The 17,965-nt window shown below is 39.8% G+C and overlaps 2 protein-coding genes across 2 annotated transcripts; one reads left to right on the top strand and one right to left on the bottom strand.

The window, feature by feature from the left end:
• Positions 1-697: 697 nt before the first annotated feature.
• On the bottom strand, positions 698-4,461 carry tacc3 (transforming, acidic coiled-coil containing protein 3). The gene is made up of 13 exons (XM_079370136.1): positions 3,328-4,461; positions 3,166-3,208; positions 2,918-3,056; positions 2,736-2,794; positions 2,519-2,649; positions 2,259-2,349; positions 2,002-2,130; positions 1,714-1,781; positions 1,591-1,634; positions 1,354-1,514; positions 1,157-1,263; positions 950-1,070; positions 698-862 (listed from the first exon to the last, which is right to left on the bottom strand). Exons 1-13 carry the CDS (start codon positions 4,398-4,400, stop codon positions 797-799), a joined length of 2,232 nt encoding a protein of 743 aa, XP_079226262.1. The 5' UTR covers positions 4,401-4,461; the 3' UTR covers positions 698-796.
• A 3,767-nt stretch (positions 4,462-8,228) lies between these two features.
• Positions 8,229-17,896, top strand: kif15 (kinesin family member 15). Its single transcript, XM_079369550.1, has 35 exons — positions 8,229-8,398; positions 8,649-8,679; positions 9,041-9,227; positions 9,381-9,457; positions 9,581-9,618; positions 9,743-9,840; positions 9,942-10,121; positions 10,375-10,584; positions 10,687-10,812; positions 10,943-11,065; positions 11,183-11,330; positions 11,540-11,631; positions 11,734-11,943; positions 12,093-12,270; positions 12,387-12,510; positions 12,700-12,841; positions 12,998-13,165; positions 13,256-13,384; positions 13,512-13,617; positions 13,982-14,147; positions 14,226-14,376; positions 14,469-14,554; positions 14,640-14,718; positions 14,817-14,903; positions 15,004-15,108; positions 15,257-15,379; positions 15,478-15,624; positions 15,724-15,819; positions 15,922-16,086; positions 16,256-16,350; positions 16,448-16,514; positions 16,592-16,629; positions 16,711-16,843; positions 17,150-17,281; positions 17,376-17,896. The coding sequence occupies exons 1-35, from the start codon at positions 8,380-8,382 to the stop codon at positions 17,442-17,444; spliced, it is 4,125 nt and encodes a 1,374-aa protein (XP_079225676.1). The 5' UTR covers positions 8,229-8,379; the 3' UTR covers positions 17,445-17,896.
• The last annotated feature ends 69 nt before the right edge of the window (positions 17,897-17,965 follow it).

The following is a 17,965-nucleotide window of genomic DNA, read 5'->3' on the forward strand; positions in this document are numbered from 1 at the left end:
TTTTGGATTTGAAGAAAAACCTGTTAACAGTGGCAGTTACACATCAAGAGTATAGAAAGGTCAGCTTTCGTCCTTTGAGCAAACTGAAGTGTCTGTGAGGGTGACACAGAGGGCAGCCAGCAGGACTACTTGGGATGAATGCCTGAATAGATACAGCACAGACACAAGAGCTGTCTCACGGTCCTTTTCTTTAGATGAGCGACGGCCTCTGCAAGACTACACAGAGTGACTAGCATCTTTCCCTCCATTTCAGTGAGTCAAACCACTCCGCCTCCCCTCACTCTGATCTGCACTACCACCTCATTCAACTCCAATCTAGGTAGGATATTCTTTCACCATTTAGGATGTGCATTGTCCTGCTGTGGGAGTGATGTGACAGGAGCCTGTGATTGCTCAGGAAAGAAGGGGAGCATTGTGTCAAATGAGCTCTTTTTGTTGGTCGTAAACATCAAGAAGAGGATGGAGATGAGCTTTGGCTTCACACGCTTGAGGAATAAATACTTTATAAATGTTTTCTTCAAATGTACTGACAAAAAAAAATATCTTGACTTCAGATGTTTTAGAAAATATACTAAAATCAAAAACGCAGATGATGCAAAATGATATAAAGACAATTACTGCCCCCAAGTGGTTCATCAGCAGAAAGGTCTATGAGATATGACAGTCTCTGAAATTCTAAATCGTCTTTATTTACTTATAGTTTAAGAACATTTAAAGAGACAAACAAAAAGTTGCAGAAGAAAAATGATTTGAACACCAACAAAATGAAAATATTTTACAGAATTTACAAATAAGCTCAACCCCTCTGGACTTTGCCGATTAGCTCATCACAGAGTTTGGTCAGCTCCTCTGCCTCCTTTTCCTGAAAATATTCAAATACAAGGGAAATTAGAATTATCTGACAAGGCAAAACCTTTCCAAATACACTTTTTTTCCCCCTCTCTCTCACCTTCTGGTCCAGGCTCTTCTCCAGTGACTGCACCTTCAGCTGCTCCCTGCGCAGCTGAGCTTGCAGTGCAGATCCTTCCGCCATGTATTTGGACCTCACCTCATTAATTTTTTCATTTGCTCTGATTTCAAGAATAAAAGCCAGTTAGAGACTTCTAAGTCTTCCAATTTACACTTAATCATGACGCAGAAGAGTCAGGGTTCTTACTGTGTAATTTTCTCCTCAGCGTGGGCTTTAAGGGTCTGGTAGCGCTGCTCCTCCTTTTTGATCCTCACCAGATAGTCTTGAGCACAAGCTTTCAGCGTCTCCTCATTCTGGAGTTAATTAAACAGGGATTTTTTTTATATCCAATCTTCCACCGCTTTTGTGAACACCAATATGTCTTATTCTATTGTGGTTCTTACCTTTTTGTAACCCTCGACAACATCCTTGTACTTCTCCAATCTCTTGAAAAGGTCAGAGAAAGATCTCTCCATGGCGTTGAGGTCACTGGACACCTGCTCCTTCTCCGACAGGACCTCTTTGAGCTTCTCCTGGGACACCGTCTTCTCCTTCTCTTGATCGGCTAAAAGATGCACGAAAATAAACTACACTCTACCAAAAATCTTATACAAAAAGGTACATAATGTCATTTAACTTACCCATCATTTTTGCTATCACAAGCTCAAATTCTGCAATAATTTTCCTGTTTAGAGAAACAAATGTCAAATATCTTGAAACACAAATCAATTCAAATGACGGAAACTAAATTACACTGAGCTCACCTCATCTCCTGACCATCGTCATGAAGCTTTTTATATTTTGCACTCCATTGGTCCTCCCTTTCTGTTGCCTAATGGAGAAAATACACTTACTATTGTTCATTGAGAAAACCTAGTTTTAGCATCTTACAGCCTTAATGTTGAATCGGCATAAGATCTGGATTAACGACAAGATGTAAGATGGTTTTAGTCTGCACAAAAAGCCATGAATTTACATCCACCCCCCACCAAACTCACTTTAAATGAAAACCCTTTTTTTGGTCAAATCACAAAATATTGAGCAGGACATACTTCTGCTGTGACCCTGGCGATGGCTGCGTCCAAATCTTTCTGACTGTACTTCAGCACCTCAATAATGGCGTCCTCTGTGTTTGCTTGCTGCGGGAAAAGAGGGACGAGACCCTCAAGGACTGGAGGAGCCTTGATAAGTAAATACATAAAGTTAGGAGAGGATGCAACTACTGCTTTTTTTTGGTAAACAATTGGCAGGCACTTCCACGTGTTTTACATATATAATAAGACAAGCACATATTCTAATAGTGACTTACAGGTGCTGTAACATCATCGTCATCGAACAGTTTGAAATGATCCTTTTGTGTTACACTTGCAACCTTTTCTCTCTCTTGTGGATTTTCAAGTCTGAATAAGGACAACAAACAAAAAGGTAACGAAAACTTCACATGTAAAAGAGTCACTGCAGTTACATTTCAGTCAAATTTCATTTTTTTTGGTACAGAAATTCCAGAGCAGAACACATTCAGTTTAAACATCCGAGATCAGTATGAGTGAAAACAGCAGTATGTCATACCGTGTAACAAAGGAAGAGGGGCGAGGGAAGTGGGTCTGAGCAGCCGGGCCTGCAGACTTTTTCGGGCTCTCTCTCAGAAGGGGGTCGAATTTCAGGTACAAGGATTGTTTCCTTAGTGCGGACTCTTTGAACTGACAAAAAAAAGACATTTAATTAAATATATTCAGGTCATGTGTTGACACTAAAAGAATGTTATTTACTTGTAGATTGTTCTTACACTGCTGGACCCAAATTGTTCAAGGTAATCGATTTGTCCATCAAAATCATTGGCCATGACTGAAAAAGAAGACAAAATAAGCTCTTTTTTTAACCACACGCATCATACGCTAGCACTACACACCATCTTAAAACATGTTATTAAACTCTATAAAAATACAGTTAACGTCAAAATGTCCTTACAAACAGTGCCAGGAACAAACTCATCATTGAATTCTGACAGGATGGCCTCTGGCTTCTGCTGCGGAGGACTCTCCACAGGTTGTTCAGTATCAAGTGGAAATGTCTTGTCAGGGTCTGTGGCAACCTTGGGTTCAACATTCTGTCATTCAACAAAAAAAAAAACAATGTTTAAGGTGAGAAAGACAATCAAAGGAAGTTTAAAAGTAAACAATTAGGAGGATTGTACCAATGTGTAACACTTCTCTTACCACTCCAGGTTCAGGGACTTCAGCTGGGACACTCTCTCCAGCGCTATAGAGGACAAAAAAAAGCATACAAACTCATGCAGAGAAATTAAGAGCTTCTGGCACATGAAGTGTCCACGGCCGTAAAATTCTTGATAGACTCCGATTAAAAGAAAGGTAACATACCATGGTTGTGACACAGCTTCCTTCTCTGCAGACTCCTCCATTTGTTCTGTAACAGAAGTCTCCATGAGCACAGGGGCAGATTTCTTGTTGCATATCGGAGAGTTTTGCATGCTTGCTTTTGTGCCAAAGGGATTGAAGTTTGGGTCGTCGAACTTGTCAAAGTCAAATGAATAAGACCCTACGGGAGCCACAACAGCGGCATCGTCAGTGGCATCAGGCTTCGCTGGAGGTTCTCGTGGTGGTTTGATATCGGACGCTGGCTTTCCCTCTTTTGGTTTTAAAGCAGCTGGCCTTTTGCCGAGTTTCTTGGGTGGGGGCTTCTGTTTGACCTCGCTGCCATCACTGAAATTAAACTCGAGTTTGACCGGTTCTCCTGTGACAGGGGCATCAGCTGGCCGGGGCGCACACTCCGCAGCATTAGCGGATATAGAAGCCACTGCAGCTATGGGCTTCACCTCAGGCTGAACAGGCACCTCAGGCAATTCAACAGTCATGGTTTTGTCTTGCTTCATAATGATCTCCTCCACGGGTGGGTTATTGTCCGGCTCTTTTCTCCCAAGTACAGGAGAGTTCTGGATTTTAGGGCCACCAGTTTGGAAAGGATTTATTTCATCAAGGTTGTCAAAATCCAAGCTGTATGAACCTTTTACTGGCAGTGGAGCATCTTCAATAAAACTGCCTGATGCTTTGTCTTGATTAAGGTTTGTTGGTGTGTCAGCAGATTCTTTTTGATCAGGTGTGGCAGTGCATGAATCTTGATCTTCGACCTCTGGGACCCTCACAACGGTGATCACACTGCTCTCTGTGGAGCTGATGTTTGCTGAGAAATCAACCAGGGAGTTTTCCACAGATGGGGTGAATGGAAGCGTTTCATCTAGTGCTGATTCTATTTTTGCAGGCTCTTGTGGGGTGTCTTCTGGTTCTGTGTGTTGAGGGTCAGTTTTAGCTGTCGGTGGGTTTTCAACTACTGGTCTTGCAGGAGAGAGGACCATCTTGTTAGATCCCTGGAATGGGTCAACAGCATCAAGGTTGTCAAAATCCAACTGATAGCCTCCCTTGCTTTGTATCGGCATGTCATCATCAGGATAAGACGACACTTCTGTAGAAATAAAAAATAATAATAATGAAATCAGACAAGTTCAGTACTTAGAGACATACAAGGTGTTTGTAAAATTGGATAATTTACCGTTTTTGGGTTCATCAACATTGGCATCTTGTGGCAAAACGCTGTGAAAACAAACAGACTTCAATATAACTGATTATTTAAGTCTTTGAGGGAATTTAGTAGCATTTTATTTTTTTCTTACTTGGTGAGATCCAAATTTAAAGACTCCATTGCGTTAGTACACTCGTCCAAGCTTGTCATCTTGACAGACTTGGTTGGAGATACGATTCTTTTAGTTACAGGGTCTCTTCTTGGAGTCTGAAAACAAACCTGCACACAAGCAACTAGATCAGTAAAGTAAAACATGATTGAATATATATGGGGATGGACTTGCTATATACTTGGTATTGGTTTACTTAGCACATTTGTTTTACATGGTTGAAACTACTACTACTCAGCCACCAACATGTTATTTGTTGTTGTAAACATTAGATAGATAGATAGATAGATAGATACTTTATTGATCCCGAGGGAAATTCAAGGCATCCAGTAGCAGTATACAGACAGGCAGGACACAAGACATTAGTTACAATACACACCCGCTGTCCCCCCCCCCCCCTCTGTATACAATAATCCCCCAAACAAGATTTAGCAGCCCCTATGTGACTAAGAATAAACATAATTATATGTTAAACCTGTGCAGTTAGCATTAGCAATTAGACTTAAAACTTATATAGCATAATGTACATAACCTGTGAGGAGAAAAACATGTGCTGGTTAAAAGAGACCTGTAAACAGTTAAGGAACCTGTGACAGTTAAGGAACCAAAATACCATTAAAATAGCTAGAAAGGGTAAAAAACGATTTTGGTCAAAGAATGTCAAAAAGATGCTAACCCTATCATGATGGAGTATTAAAATATTCAAAGACATGGGGGAACAACATTTTAGTTAGCTGACTAGTACCTTAGCTGCTTTTGGCACCGTCTTGCTGGGCAAGTTCTCTGTCTGGCGCAGGATGGATGGCCTCCCAGTCGGCTGATCCAGGGCAAAAATGTCATTAATTGAGCTGTTATGCTTTCCTCCAGGGTAGACAGCACAATTCTCATCATTCACATCAACAGAACTCATCCTGTTGAAAGCAAAGAGACAAATTGTGAGTTAGAGGTTGGATCGACCATCCTGACATCATCCTTTAAACCTGCTCACAGCTGATAAGAAAGTTTAGGTCATGGGCTTTACTGATCTGTGCAGAGCTGAAAGTTCATAAAATTAACAGAATAATAAGACAAACATTACTGAAATGATCTACTAATTTTTATAAGTCTTGGTTTGTGTACATCTATAACTGTATTGATTATGATACACTCCTCGTAGAGAAGCACACGTTTTGGGGGGGAAGAAGGAGAGAAATAGCCACTAAATCTCTGACCAAAGATCCCTTAAGGAAAATAACTAAATACATAAGAGGCTGACTCTACACAGTTAATGTTAGAAATATATTGGTGTGTCAAACTAGTAAATACACTGAACGGAACAAGAAATAAAGAGTTCATCTAACCCATTACACAATTTGCCCACCAGAGAGCGCTGACGTGTTTAATATTAATCTGTAAAAAGGGAAATTAGGTTGACATCCTTCTCAAAATTCACAACTAATAAGTAATAAAAGCCTTTATTATTGGCCCAAACATTGCCTTGAGAGATAAATACAATCTTATCACACCCAGAGTGTGTAATTTAATTGTTTTGTAATAAACGTCATTTAACAATAAAAGACAAAATGAACAGGTGAATGACTTGGGGCATAGATGAGGCTATTGACATTTCCTCACAATGTTGACATTTAGTGAGCAGGAGAAATAAATATATAACTGGTTATATAGTTTCATATCGTGACACTATCATGCACAACAAAACATCTGTTGAATCACAAGACTTTTCTTTCACTTCTTCCTTCACCATTGAAGCAGTAGATGATGTCCTTGTCTGATGAATGTGGCCCACCATTTCTCTCCGTAATAAGCTTTAGTTCACTGGTACCTGGAGGCGGTGTGTCACGTCGTATGTAACGTGCTCAACGTGTGAATTTATTTACGGTTACAAAGGATTGACGTTAGCTCGGCATTTGTCAAGAAAGTCGCAACCAATTTCGACCCCTTTGTTAGTCTAATCTTAACAAATCTCACTGACTTTGACAATACATTATTAACCCGGAGTTGTAACTATGTTATCTTCTAACGTAGCTACGTGAGATCTAACGTAAAGAGTCATCGTCACGAGGAGATACACATTAACGGAAAACCGTTAAATGTTAAGAGTTTTTTTTTCTTTCTATATTGTCCACCTACCTTAAAACACCAATGCAGTTGTCAGAAATATACAGAAATCCGTCAAAGACTTCCTCTGCAGGCTGGCCGAGCTGTAATGATGATGTCCTTTTGAAAATCCCTCGCCTACTTTGGGAAGGAACCGTTTGGAATTTAAAAGTCTTGAAACAGACCAATGAAAGCGCCGGAATCATTCAAAGGAAACGCTCTTCCTGGTTCAGCAGCCAATCACGACGTTAAGCGGAAATGACCCAACCGAGGACAGCCCACATGGACGAGAGCGATAAACGATGACTAGAATATGTTGTCTACATAAAAACTCAGCAACAACAAGGTCCATGCACAATTCAAACACATTGAATGTATGAATTGTGCTGTACTCAAAACAACAATAATCAAATTGTACAAACATAAGCTGCAAACATTAGCTCTTTCGAAACAACATTTAATTGTTCTTTAATTGATTTAATTCTTTGTATCACTGATTTTTTTTAACCGTGCTGTGAGTGTAAACCATAGACTGTAAAAATAAGTGTAAAATAAACCTTAAAGTCTATCTATGGTGTAAAGATGAGAAACACCTTTTTTTTCGTTTTTTTTTTTTTTTTACCATGAGCAAAGTGCTGATATACTGTGGTGCACATAGACAGGCTTGGTTCACATAAATTTTAAAATAAGTCAAATACAATGTTTTTTCCCCTCTTTTTGATCCAATACTGTTTGGATTGAGTCTATGTCAACTAAATATAAAAACATTACTATACCATGATGTGTTATTTGTCTGTTTAAAGGTTATTAAATAGATTGTTGTGCAACTGAGTAGCACAGTTGTTGTTATAGAGCTTGATTGTAGACAAAGACATCACTAGTAACACAACAACAAAGGAAAGAATACTTGCAGCATTAGACTGCCTGCTTTAAAATGTGTTACGAAGGGCGTATGTAAATTCAAACCAATTCAATAAGAGAACGTATGTCTCGTCAAGTTATTCAAGATATTAGTTTGTTATTGTAACCTATTATGAAGCATGTGACAGTCAATAGTTAATAGAAAAATTTAATCAACAGGTGATAGGAAAGGCTTTATTTAGTCTTAGCCCAGAAAAGAACAACTCTGTGTCAACAGAATGTAAAATAAAATAAAAAACAATGTAATGCTCGCTTCAACAGATGAAGGTCAACACTTTTAGTTCAATATCCAAAGAAGAAAGTGAAGAGTCAGACTAAAACGTTTTGTAGCATAAACATTGAAAGCTATGTACTTCAGGTTTAAAGATAACACTGAACATTCACTGTTTAAATTTAAATAAAAAACGAAACTTAAAGATATCTGGCTTAGATGTAAGATAACATAAAGTTTGTTTTTACTACATGAAAGGTTTATCATATCCACATCCGGGTCCTTGACTCTTTATGAAGTTATGCTGTTTGCTCTCCGACACAACAGGGGGCGTCATTGCGTCATTCTTTCGATGAAGGCCAAAGGAAGTAAAAGAAGAGGAAGAAGTGGAGAACAACCTGCCCGCCAATTTTGAGGGATGTAAACAGGGTCGTGCTCTCCGCTGGCTGTCTTTTATAAAAAGTTAATTTTCCAGCAAACTAATAACAACTTTTCAAAATGAATTCGAGTGTAAAAGGTAGAGTAACAAACAATTTTGGTTACTAAACGAATATGCTGACAAAAGACAAAAAACGTTAAACTTGTCGACGACAGTGTTTACAGTGTTTGAGAAACGTTAGTCTTAGCAACCGAGATAGAGTCAGTAACGCTGAACAGCATCCCCATAGTAGGCAGTGTCATTATGTTTGATCACATTGTGTTATACACTGTTATGTGTTTTCTAAAATACAAAGTGTAAATATAATCATTTCATTTTTTGTTGACAGGATTTGGCGATTCATCCCAACTTGTTTCGAGGTAAGATGGTACCTTGTTTCTCTCTTCTCACACTTTAAATCACAGCTGTAACAAAAAGTCCTCCATAGCTCATCTTCACATGGGATACTTACCCAAATCTGGGTGTTCAAGTGATCAGGCTTAATGCCACAAATGTGTGTGGTCACTTTTTTTCTTTCCGTGATGATTGTAAGTTTTAGTTAAAGTTAACTTTTTTGAGTAGAAGGATTTGCAATTACAAAAACTGCAGTTAAATGAACATGGTTATGTGTTTTAAATGGAAAAAGGCAGCAGGAATTACAAACTTTACTTGTTATTAATATCAAAAGGTTAATTAAGACATGGATAGTATGTAATTTTATTTGTGTTTCTGTTCCCATAGCAGTGACAGCGACTCCATTAAAGTTTTTGTTCGAGTGCGACCTCTGACAAAGGGAACCGGGCTGACCACAGATGGAGATCAGAGTCTGTGTCTCACAGTTACCTCACCTAACACCATCCGTCTGCTCTCAAAACCCGAACCACGAACATTCACCTACGATCATGTCGCTGATATGGACACATCTCAAGTAGGGGCAAGCTGTAATTGTATTTTAAACAAACAAAGCATGGGTAAAACTAGTTTGAGTAACTGAAAGTATCAGATTTCTGGGGGATAAAGCCATTCTTTTAGTTCATCCTGTTCAGTATTTGCCTGATAGTTATCCAACCTTCTTCCACAGGACTCGGTCTTCACCAGCGTGGCTAAGAATATTGTTGAGTCTTGCATAAATGGATATAATGGTACAATATTTGCTTAGTAAGTTGATTTTAAGTTTTATTTATACAGTATCAAATAAGGAGATATAATTATGACATTATTGATTTGGGTTATGTGACACGTGCTGCACTGTTCCTCATCAGACACCTCTTACTTTTACAGCGGACAAACAGGCTCAGGGAAAACATTCACCATGCTTGGTAAGACTGAAATATAATCATTACTTTGTCATTTTATCATTACTTTGTGTACTAAGAATTCAGATTTAGCAGGGAAACAATTCTATGCTGGACTATTTTCTGACTTTTGTCACTCTTGCTGCAGGTCCATCTGAGTTGGATAACTTCACAGATGAACACAGGGGAGTTATTCCTCGAAGTTTTGAATACCTGTTTTTTCTCATCAACAGAGAAAGGGAAAGGGTGAGCTGGGACATGTTATCTCTATGAACGTGTCGTAAACCCAAGGTTTTAATGCCATGCTTTCTAATAAATGTTTTGCTTTGTTCTTTTTTCCCTTGAAGTCTGCTCAGACTAAGAGTTTCCTTTGCAAATGTTCGTTTATTGAGATATACAACGAACAAATTTATGACCTTCTGGACACAGCCTCAGCGAGCCTTTTCCTCAGGGAAAACATCAAGAAAGGGATGTTTGTTGAGGGAGCTGTGGAGAAGTTCGTCAACTCAGCTGCTGAAGCCTACCAGGTTTGAATTTCATTTCTTTTTAAGATTGTGGAAGGTTGTTGTGCGAATCATAATATGAGGTAACGCACGTCTGACGAGTAAGGACAGCTGTAATCTGTATCTTTTGTTTCCAGGATGATTATGATAATGCAAAAATACATTTAGTATTAAATGACGTCTCATATCAATACACAGAGTTGTGATTTACATAAAACCAATAATCACAAGTTGCTACTTTGAGATACATATTGATAGGCTGTTTGAAACCCCTTAGGTTCTGTCTATGGGCTGGCGTAATCGACGAGTAGCCTCCACCTCTATGAACCGCGAGTCTTCCAGATCTCATGCAGTGTTCACCATGACTCTGGAGTCCAAAGAGTCCATTAATGAAGTGGTGAACATTCGAATGTCTCAGTTGAACCTGGTTGATCTGGCAGGGTCTGAGAGGCAGAAAGACACGCACACAGAAGGCTCCAGGCTTAAGGTATCGCCTCAGTCTTAAAATGTTATGCATTTCACTATACTGTACCTCTCCTATTGTTTTGTCTTTTACCAACAGGTGTTCTCTGTAAATGTTCTCTTTTAGGAGGCCAGCAGTATCAATCGCTCCCTCATGTGCTTGGGTCAGGTGATCATGGCACTGGTTGATGTGTCCAATGGGAAGAACCGCCACATCTGCTACAGGGACTCAAAACTCACCTTCTTGCTCAGAGTAAGTGATGCTTCACATTCGATTTGAAGGTTTCTTTTTTTATTATAAATTCAAAGATGTGACTGCATCTTCAAATTTCAAATGATATTCTGCACTTTGAGGCCTTGATGTGTTTCTTTCTCCCCAAAAGGATTCTCTTGGAGGCAATGCTAAGACTTACATCATTGCCAATGTACACCCTGGTTCAAAGTGTTTTGGAGAAACATTGTCTACTTTGCACTTTGCACAGAGAGCAAAATTGATCAAGAATAAGGTATGTGTTATCAAACACTGCTTTTTAATGTTTAAAGAAAAATGTTTTTTTCTTTTATTATTTAAGAGTTGGAGCAGTTTCTAATCTCATCCCTGTACAACTATTATGTCTTGTTAGGCCATTATCAATGAAGACACACAGGGAAATGTGAGGCAACTGCAAGCCGAGGTGAAGAAGCTGAAGGAGCAGCTTGCACTGGCACTCGGGTCTCAGGGAGTGGACTCTGGAAGAGACCTCGCACCTGGAGGACCGGAACTCCCGATGGGTAACAATCCTCACATGAAGAGCACCTGTTACCAAACATAAAGCCTTCACAGTGACAGTCTTGAAACCTTTTCAGTAAATTTAAAATCCGCCACGTATAGTTGTATAGTATTGTGATGTAGTGAACTATATTACGTGGAACGTATTTGTGTTATTGAAGAAGCATGTTCTGATATATTGTAAAAATATTAATCAGACTTTTCTGATCAGGTCCAGTCATAGGAAATCAAAAGGATGTCTCGTATAAAGCAAAGTTTATGGCTTGTGTTCGTCTATGGAGGAAACGAGAACAGGAGAAGAGGGTATGGGATTTTTCTTTGTTTTTGTAATAATTGGCATAAATGCTGCTGTGAGGAAATGACGTTTGTGCATGGGAACTTAACACAATGTTTAACTACTCTCAGATGCTAATAGAGAAGGTTGCTCGGCTCGAGGAGGCATGGACCCAGAAAGACAAGTTCATCCATTCCAGCCGAATGATCATCAGATTTCGGGAGGACCACATCTCCCGCCTTGAAAAAAGATTGAAGGCCGAACAAGGCTCACTGTCAGACAAGGAGTCTCAGGCTCTGATTGGCCAGCTAAAAGAAGAGATCGAGATCTTGAGGGATCAGGTAAAGGCCTAGTCAGTCTAATAAAAGACAGTAGGTTTACATACTTGTTTTTAAAAGACAGGCAGCCATACATTTATAACAAATTGGACATGATCAACACTGAATAGTGAAATAAGTAATTATAACACTATCAAAATCTGCTCTTTTAGGTCGAGCATCACCCAAAGATGACTCGATATACAGCAGAGAACTTCGGTCTTAGGGAGGAGAACCGGCAGCTCCGATCACTTGAATCTGTGGTGAAAGCCGAGGAGGCCGTTGGCCAAGTTGCAGCCGAACTGGAAGAGATCTTCCAGAAGGCTTTAGAGACCGAAAAAACAACAGAAAGTAAGATTATTATTATTATTATTATTATTAGCTTCTTTGTTAAAGAGATGAAGGTCATATTGGTGCGATTTATCTCTTATCTAAACACGTCAGTTAACTGATGTTGCTCCACACAGCACCACAGTCTACGTGTGCGACTGCAGATACTGCAACCGAGAAGCTGAAGGCTCAGCTGCTTCAGAAACAGTCTGACCTCTCATCTGTTCTGAACGCCTTTGAGGAATACAAAGAAGTCACCAAGTAAGAAGTGTTTCATTAAAAAAAGAGCTCTATCATCCACAGATTTAGGAGATTGAACTGTTGATAGAAAGTTTCAGGCTTTTTTGGTTGAACGGTGTCTCATGCTAGCTCTTTGATTTGATAGTATTACAGCGTGTTCGATCTACAGGCTGTTTCTTTACATCTTATTGTTCTTGCTTTGTGTTCTAGGAAACAGTTGTCTCAGCTGGAGTCTGATAAAAGATACCTCGAGAAGTCTAACAGTCATTTGGAAAACATTTTGGAAGCCACCAACGCTTGCAAAAAAAAGGAGGTGTCTGAGCTGAACAGAATTCATGTCGAAACTTTAAAGGTGAATGCAGATTGAGATTTGTTTTTGATCACTGTTAAGGCCAACCAAAAACCTTTTTTTTGTTTGTTTGTTCAAATTTTGTCCAAATTGCCGATTCTCCCAACAGTCATTGTAACAAATCATTCTCCTCTATCTTCTAAATATCTATTGTACCAGATTCTCACCACACCCACCAAAGCATACAACTTGCGGTCCCGCTTCGTGCCTCTGTCTAGCCCAGAACACCTGAACGGGACAGATGACGGAGGAGATGATATTTGGTCTGAGCAGCCTCCTTCAGACATGGCAGAGATGGCTCTGACAGAGGAACTGCGTCAAGTTCAGGTACAGCAACATCCATTACACCTTACATCTCGGCTAACAAACATATGAGGGACTTTCATTGGTTCTAATTCTTTTTACTTTTTCTATCAGGAGCAAACTAGTCATGTGCAGTTACAGCTAAATGATGAGGAGATGAAGAACCACAAGCTGCTGCAACATGTTGCAAAACTTGAGGAGCAAATAGCTGTGATGTCACAAGAGTTGGCCCGTAAAGACAAGGTAGTGTCCCCATGTTCCTTATTGACAGTTTTGTCTTTTTAAAATGTAGTGTTTAGTCATGACTAACTTGACGTCATTCAATTAAGAATGATGTATTTTCTGAAATATTCTTCACACCGGCTTTCAGCTTCTTTCTACTGAGCGAGGCAACAAGGACAGAGATCAGCTCAAGCAGCAAGAGACCATCAGTGAGCTGCAGCAAAACCTCCAGTCTGAACAGCAGACCACAGAGGGTAGGCTTCTGACGTTTCTCCTGTGTTTTTATCACCTGTTTCCTAGCCTCCACTTTGGCTGTGGAACTTAAAGTTTCTGCCGAGTGGCTAAAGGCAATTACAAAAACCTTGAGAGGGAAGTAAGTAAAATTATTTGGTAATCCTGTTTGATCTACATTTTTTTCTCTCGTGTGTTTATATTAGAAAGGTTCCTTTTACCAGCGTTATCTTCAAAAAGGATTTGGGGTGAAAAAAGGATTATGAAACACAATTACTTGTTTCCTTTAGCCCTATGTACGGGCTGCTCATCACCTACATTTTAAACTTGCATGCATCTCAGGGCTTCCATAGACATGTGACATATCTGTCTGTCCCTTTCTTCCAGTGCTGAGGAGTGAGATCCGGGATCTACGCCTGGTGCTGCAGTCCTCCGATAAGGAGCTGGCCTTGGTGAAGAACGAGCTAAGAGACGTCCAGAGTGAGCAGCAGAAAGAGATGAGCCAGCTCTCCAACAACCTCATCAGCACTCAGCTTCAACTTGACAAAGTCCAGTAAGCAGAGCTCTTCAACATCTGCATTGTCAGTGTTCACGTGTCTTTGTATTCACAACTTCCCTGTGTTTATTCCAGGCTGGAGTGGGAGCAGCTTCTGGAGCAGCATCGTACTCTGCAGGATTCATATGACCAGCTGCAGGCCGAGGCGAAGTTTGACGCTGATCTAGCGAGACAGCAGCTGCAGGACAGGCAGCAGGAGATCGACAAGCTGAACACACAGCTCACCGTGAGTGGACTCATAAAATGCAACTGTCTCTTTTATTTCTAGCTGAAATGTAGACTATGAGGATTGATTTTTTTTTATGTCTCCTTTCTTAGGAATTGAATAATTCTCTGCAGAACGAACAGCTGCAGACGAGCACTCTCATCTCCCAGTTAAAAGAAAACAAAGAGAGCACATCAAAGTAAGTCCTTTTGCCGGTCCATGGCTTCTCTAACAAGTGTCCTCAGCTTTTTTTTTTAACACGACTGACCTTGTTGTGCCCTCAGAGAACTTATTGAAACTGTGCAGCAGAATACACAGCTAAGGACACAGATCTCAGCCCTGACGGAACAAAATCAACAACAGGTCAGTCCTTACAACATGTTTGAGAATAATAACTGTTGGACTATGGAATAAAAGTTATTGCAGCTCAGACGCTTAATCTTGTTTCGTTTGTCTTAAAGGCATCCAAAGTTGTTGATCTTGAACAACAGCTGAACTCTGCCAATGAAACGATAAAATGCTTGGATCAAGAGATCAAACAGGGAAAAGTAAGCCTGGGTTTCCCTCTCCTCTTTCATATTCCTTCAGATGTGATTTGTTGTGCGTCTTTTTCTCCTTTCTGAATCCCACCTGTCTACCTTTTGTCAGGATGTTGTTTTAGATCTGATGAACCAAACCAAAGAGCTCCGCTATGAGCAGAGCCAGAAGGATCAGTGCATGGCACAACTGTCTGAAGACGTCAAAGCTGTCACGGTACTTTTCATCATTTTCTATCCCATTGTTTATGTTGTACATGTATATATATCATAGTTTCATCTTCCTTTACTTTACCACCTTTATACTGCAGAAATGTTACATCTATCAAGGTGTGTTTGTAACAATAATGTTATGGTTTGTTCAGACAAAGTATGATGCTGCCTGCCTTGAAAGGGACGACGCCAGGGAACAGAATTCTAAGATGCAGACAGAAATATGTGACCTGAAAGAAAGTTTCGACAGGGGCGTAGCCTCCAACAAAATTGAGGTATGTTCCATCTTATTTAAAACCCTTTTTTGACACAGTGTTGTTATAAATAATTCATCAGGTGACGCAATGATGTGGTATGCATAATGTGCTTTCAGGTGGAGGTTTTGCAGGAGGAGATGGTTTTTGCCACCGAGGAGGTCGAGAGACTCACGAAGGTTTTGGATGAGCAGAACGGTCTTCTTCAAGCATCTCAAGAGCAAAGTGCCCAAAAGAACATACTGATCCAGAATCTACAGCAGAAGGTAATGCTAATCATCTCCATAAAGACAATACAACGATCAATGAGGAAAATATTGACTCAATGATAACATGTTCCTTATTGAAAACATATTTTGTACCAGGTGCAACATCAGCAAGAAGCCGTTGAAAGAACTCTCAAAAATGGAAGTTTCAAACCACAGTTGGATCTGACAGTCACACCTAAATCATTACCCCGGGTAAGAACCGTCAGTGGTTTATATGTGGCCTACTGTTATCTTTAATCTGCATTCAGAAGTGCAACAGGTGCTTATGATTCCTGGACCTCTCTTTTTCTCTAGACTCCCTGCACTCCATTAAGCTTCAACAGGGACCTGACCCAGGTCCTGGAGAGCCAGGAGCGGGAACTGGAGAATCGACGCTCCTCCATGATGACCATGGAGGTTCTTTTAACTGAGCTCAGTGCTGAGAGGACTGCAAAGAACGAGGAGATCCAGAGGCTAAAGGTGTTTGTGCAAAAGTTGAATTAATATAAAGCCATTCATCATCAGACTGGAATTGTCTTTCAGCAGGGTTGTGTCAGGTTCACTGTAATTTGGTCTTCTAAATTTAAGATTTTAAATTTCACTTCTGTAATGTTGTTCAATATTTAAAAGATATTTTCATTGTCCTCAGTCTCAGCTGACAGAGAAAGAAATGGTCCGAATGGAGATCCAGGCTTTACTTGACCAGTTTTACACAAAGCAGAGCCAAAATGGAAACAATAAGAGGTTGAGTTTATGATTTCAATCCATCAGATCATCTGGGTATCTAGGTATGTAGATTGTAGCTGAATTGGTGATGATTTTTTGGGGGGTCATTTTTCAGTGAAGAGTTGAATGAGGCCATCAAGCAGTCCATACGTAAAGAGCTACAGGAGGAGAGAGCAGAGAAGGTTTGTATTGATCTTCTGCTTTTTTGTCTTTATTGAAAGGAAGGATTTCTAATTTCTTGTTCTCTCATTATTGACAGAGCAAAATCGAGCAGAAGCTGTCTGACACTCTGAAAAAGTAAGGAGCTGTTTACTATTCTTATTGTTCTGATTCTGTGTCAGTGTTCGACATTGTACAATTCTGTCTGTGTCTGATTAGACTGCAGGCACAGGAGTCCATGTTGACCCAGTCTCAGACCTGCGTTCAGGACCTGACTGCTGAGCTCCGAAACCGCTGTCTGGAGCTGAGAGAGCTGAACCACAGAATACACGATGAGGAGAAGCTCCTTCAGGTAAGTCAAATGGAGTTCCTTTTTTTCATGCCTTGATTTCGAGATAGGACAGTGGATAGTCAGAACTCTGAAAAGGAGCCACAGGTCAGATTTGAACCCTGGCCGCCTGCTTGGAGGATCACAGCCTCCGTACATAGGGGTGCACACGCAAATTGCTAGGCTACCCCTTATAGTTCCCATTTTAAATGTATTGGCAGCTAATATTGGGGATTCATTCAGTTTCATGTCAAAATGTCTTACCTGTACATTTCATTTCATTGCACTTTGTTTTAGCTGCAGCACTAACACAGGTTTTCTGCTCGCTAGGAGAATGAGGTTCTCCGTAAGCAGAGTGTGCAGCTGTCAGAGGAAAATGGAAAACTCGTGGGCCATAAGAACCACAAACAGAGGATTGAATATCTTGTGAAGCTAAAAAAAGAGAACACAAAACTTCAAGAGGTAACTAATATGTTTTCTATCATAACAGGATGTTTTTATTTGGTAACGTGAAGAATATTAACACATGATTCTGTGCTCTACTTTTGTTTTAAAGGAAAATGAAAAGCTCAGGACGGAGAATTGTTTAATGCGAGAGAATACAGGATGTTTGGAGATGACGTGAAATCCTGTTTTTTAGTTGTTTGAAGCGAAGGTAACTTCTTCTCAGTCAGTAACCTTTTTTTAATTCTACTTTTTACTGAGTTAAAGAAAACATCGACTTGTGACATTTTTTTGTATTTTATATCTCCAACAAAGTTTTTCCTCGAGAATATTGTTGTGATACCAGCAGCTTTGACAGAACAGTATTGAAAGCTTTGTCCAGCTTTATCTGGTTAAGTCATTATTTTTTTACAGAAGTAAATTTACAACAATGCTGAATTACACCTTTTTAATGTGAATCTACAGAACTGTGTCAACAATTTGGTGCTTGTCTGTGTATGTCTCAGTTGTTTCCAAAGTAGATGGGTTCCTGTATTTGTCCAATCATCTTGAGGTGTATGGCCAGTGTCTAGCATAATCATTATTCCTTTTTTATTACTGTAATTAAAAAATGTTTTTTCCCCCAACCAACAATGGGCCTTCATGGTTTATTTCCTTATGTTGTTATTTTCCTGAGTAAAATTAATTTGGAAATCTTGTCAC

Source organism: Symphodus melops, assembly GCF_947650265.1.
Source record: "Symphodus melops genome assembly, chromosome: 19".
Lineage (NCBI taxonomy): Eukaryota > Metazoa > Chordata > Actinopteri > Labriformes > Labridae > Symphodus > Symphodus melops.

Coding starts and splice junctions, on each gene's coding strand:
- tacc3 (XM_079370136.1), bottom strand. CDS start 4,400: ATGCCGATACAAAGCAAGGGAGGCTATCAGTTGGATTTTGACAACCTT. Junction 1,782..2,001: donor TCGCCAGGGTCACAGCAGAA/GTATGTCCTGCT, acceptor TTTCTCCATTAG/GCAACAGAAAGGGAGGACCA. Junction 1,635..1,713: donor GACGATGGTCAGGAGATGAG/GTGAGCTCAGTG, acceptor TTCTCTAAACAG/GAAAATTATTGCAGAATTTG.
- kif15 (XM_079369550.1), top strand. Junction 10,122..10,374: donor CAGCTGCTGAAGCCTACCAG/GTTTGAATTTCA, acceptor GAAACCCCTTAG/GTTCTGTCTATGGGCTGGCG. Junction 12,271..12,386: donor GACCGAAAAAACAACAGAAA/GTAAGATTATTA, acceptor TGCTCCACACAG/CACCACAGTCTACGTGTGCG.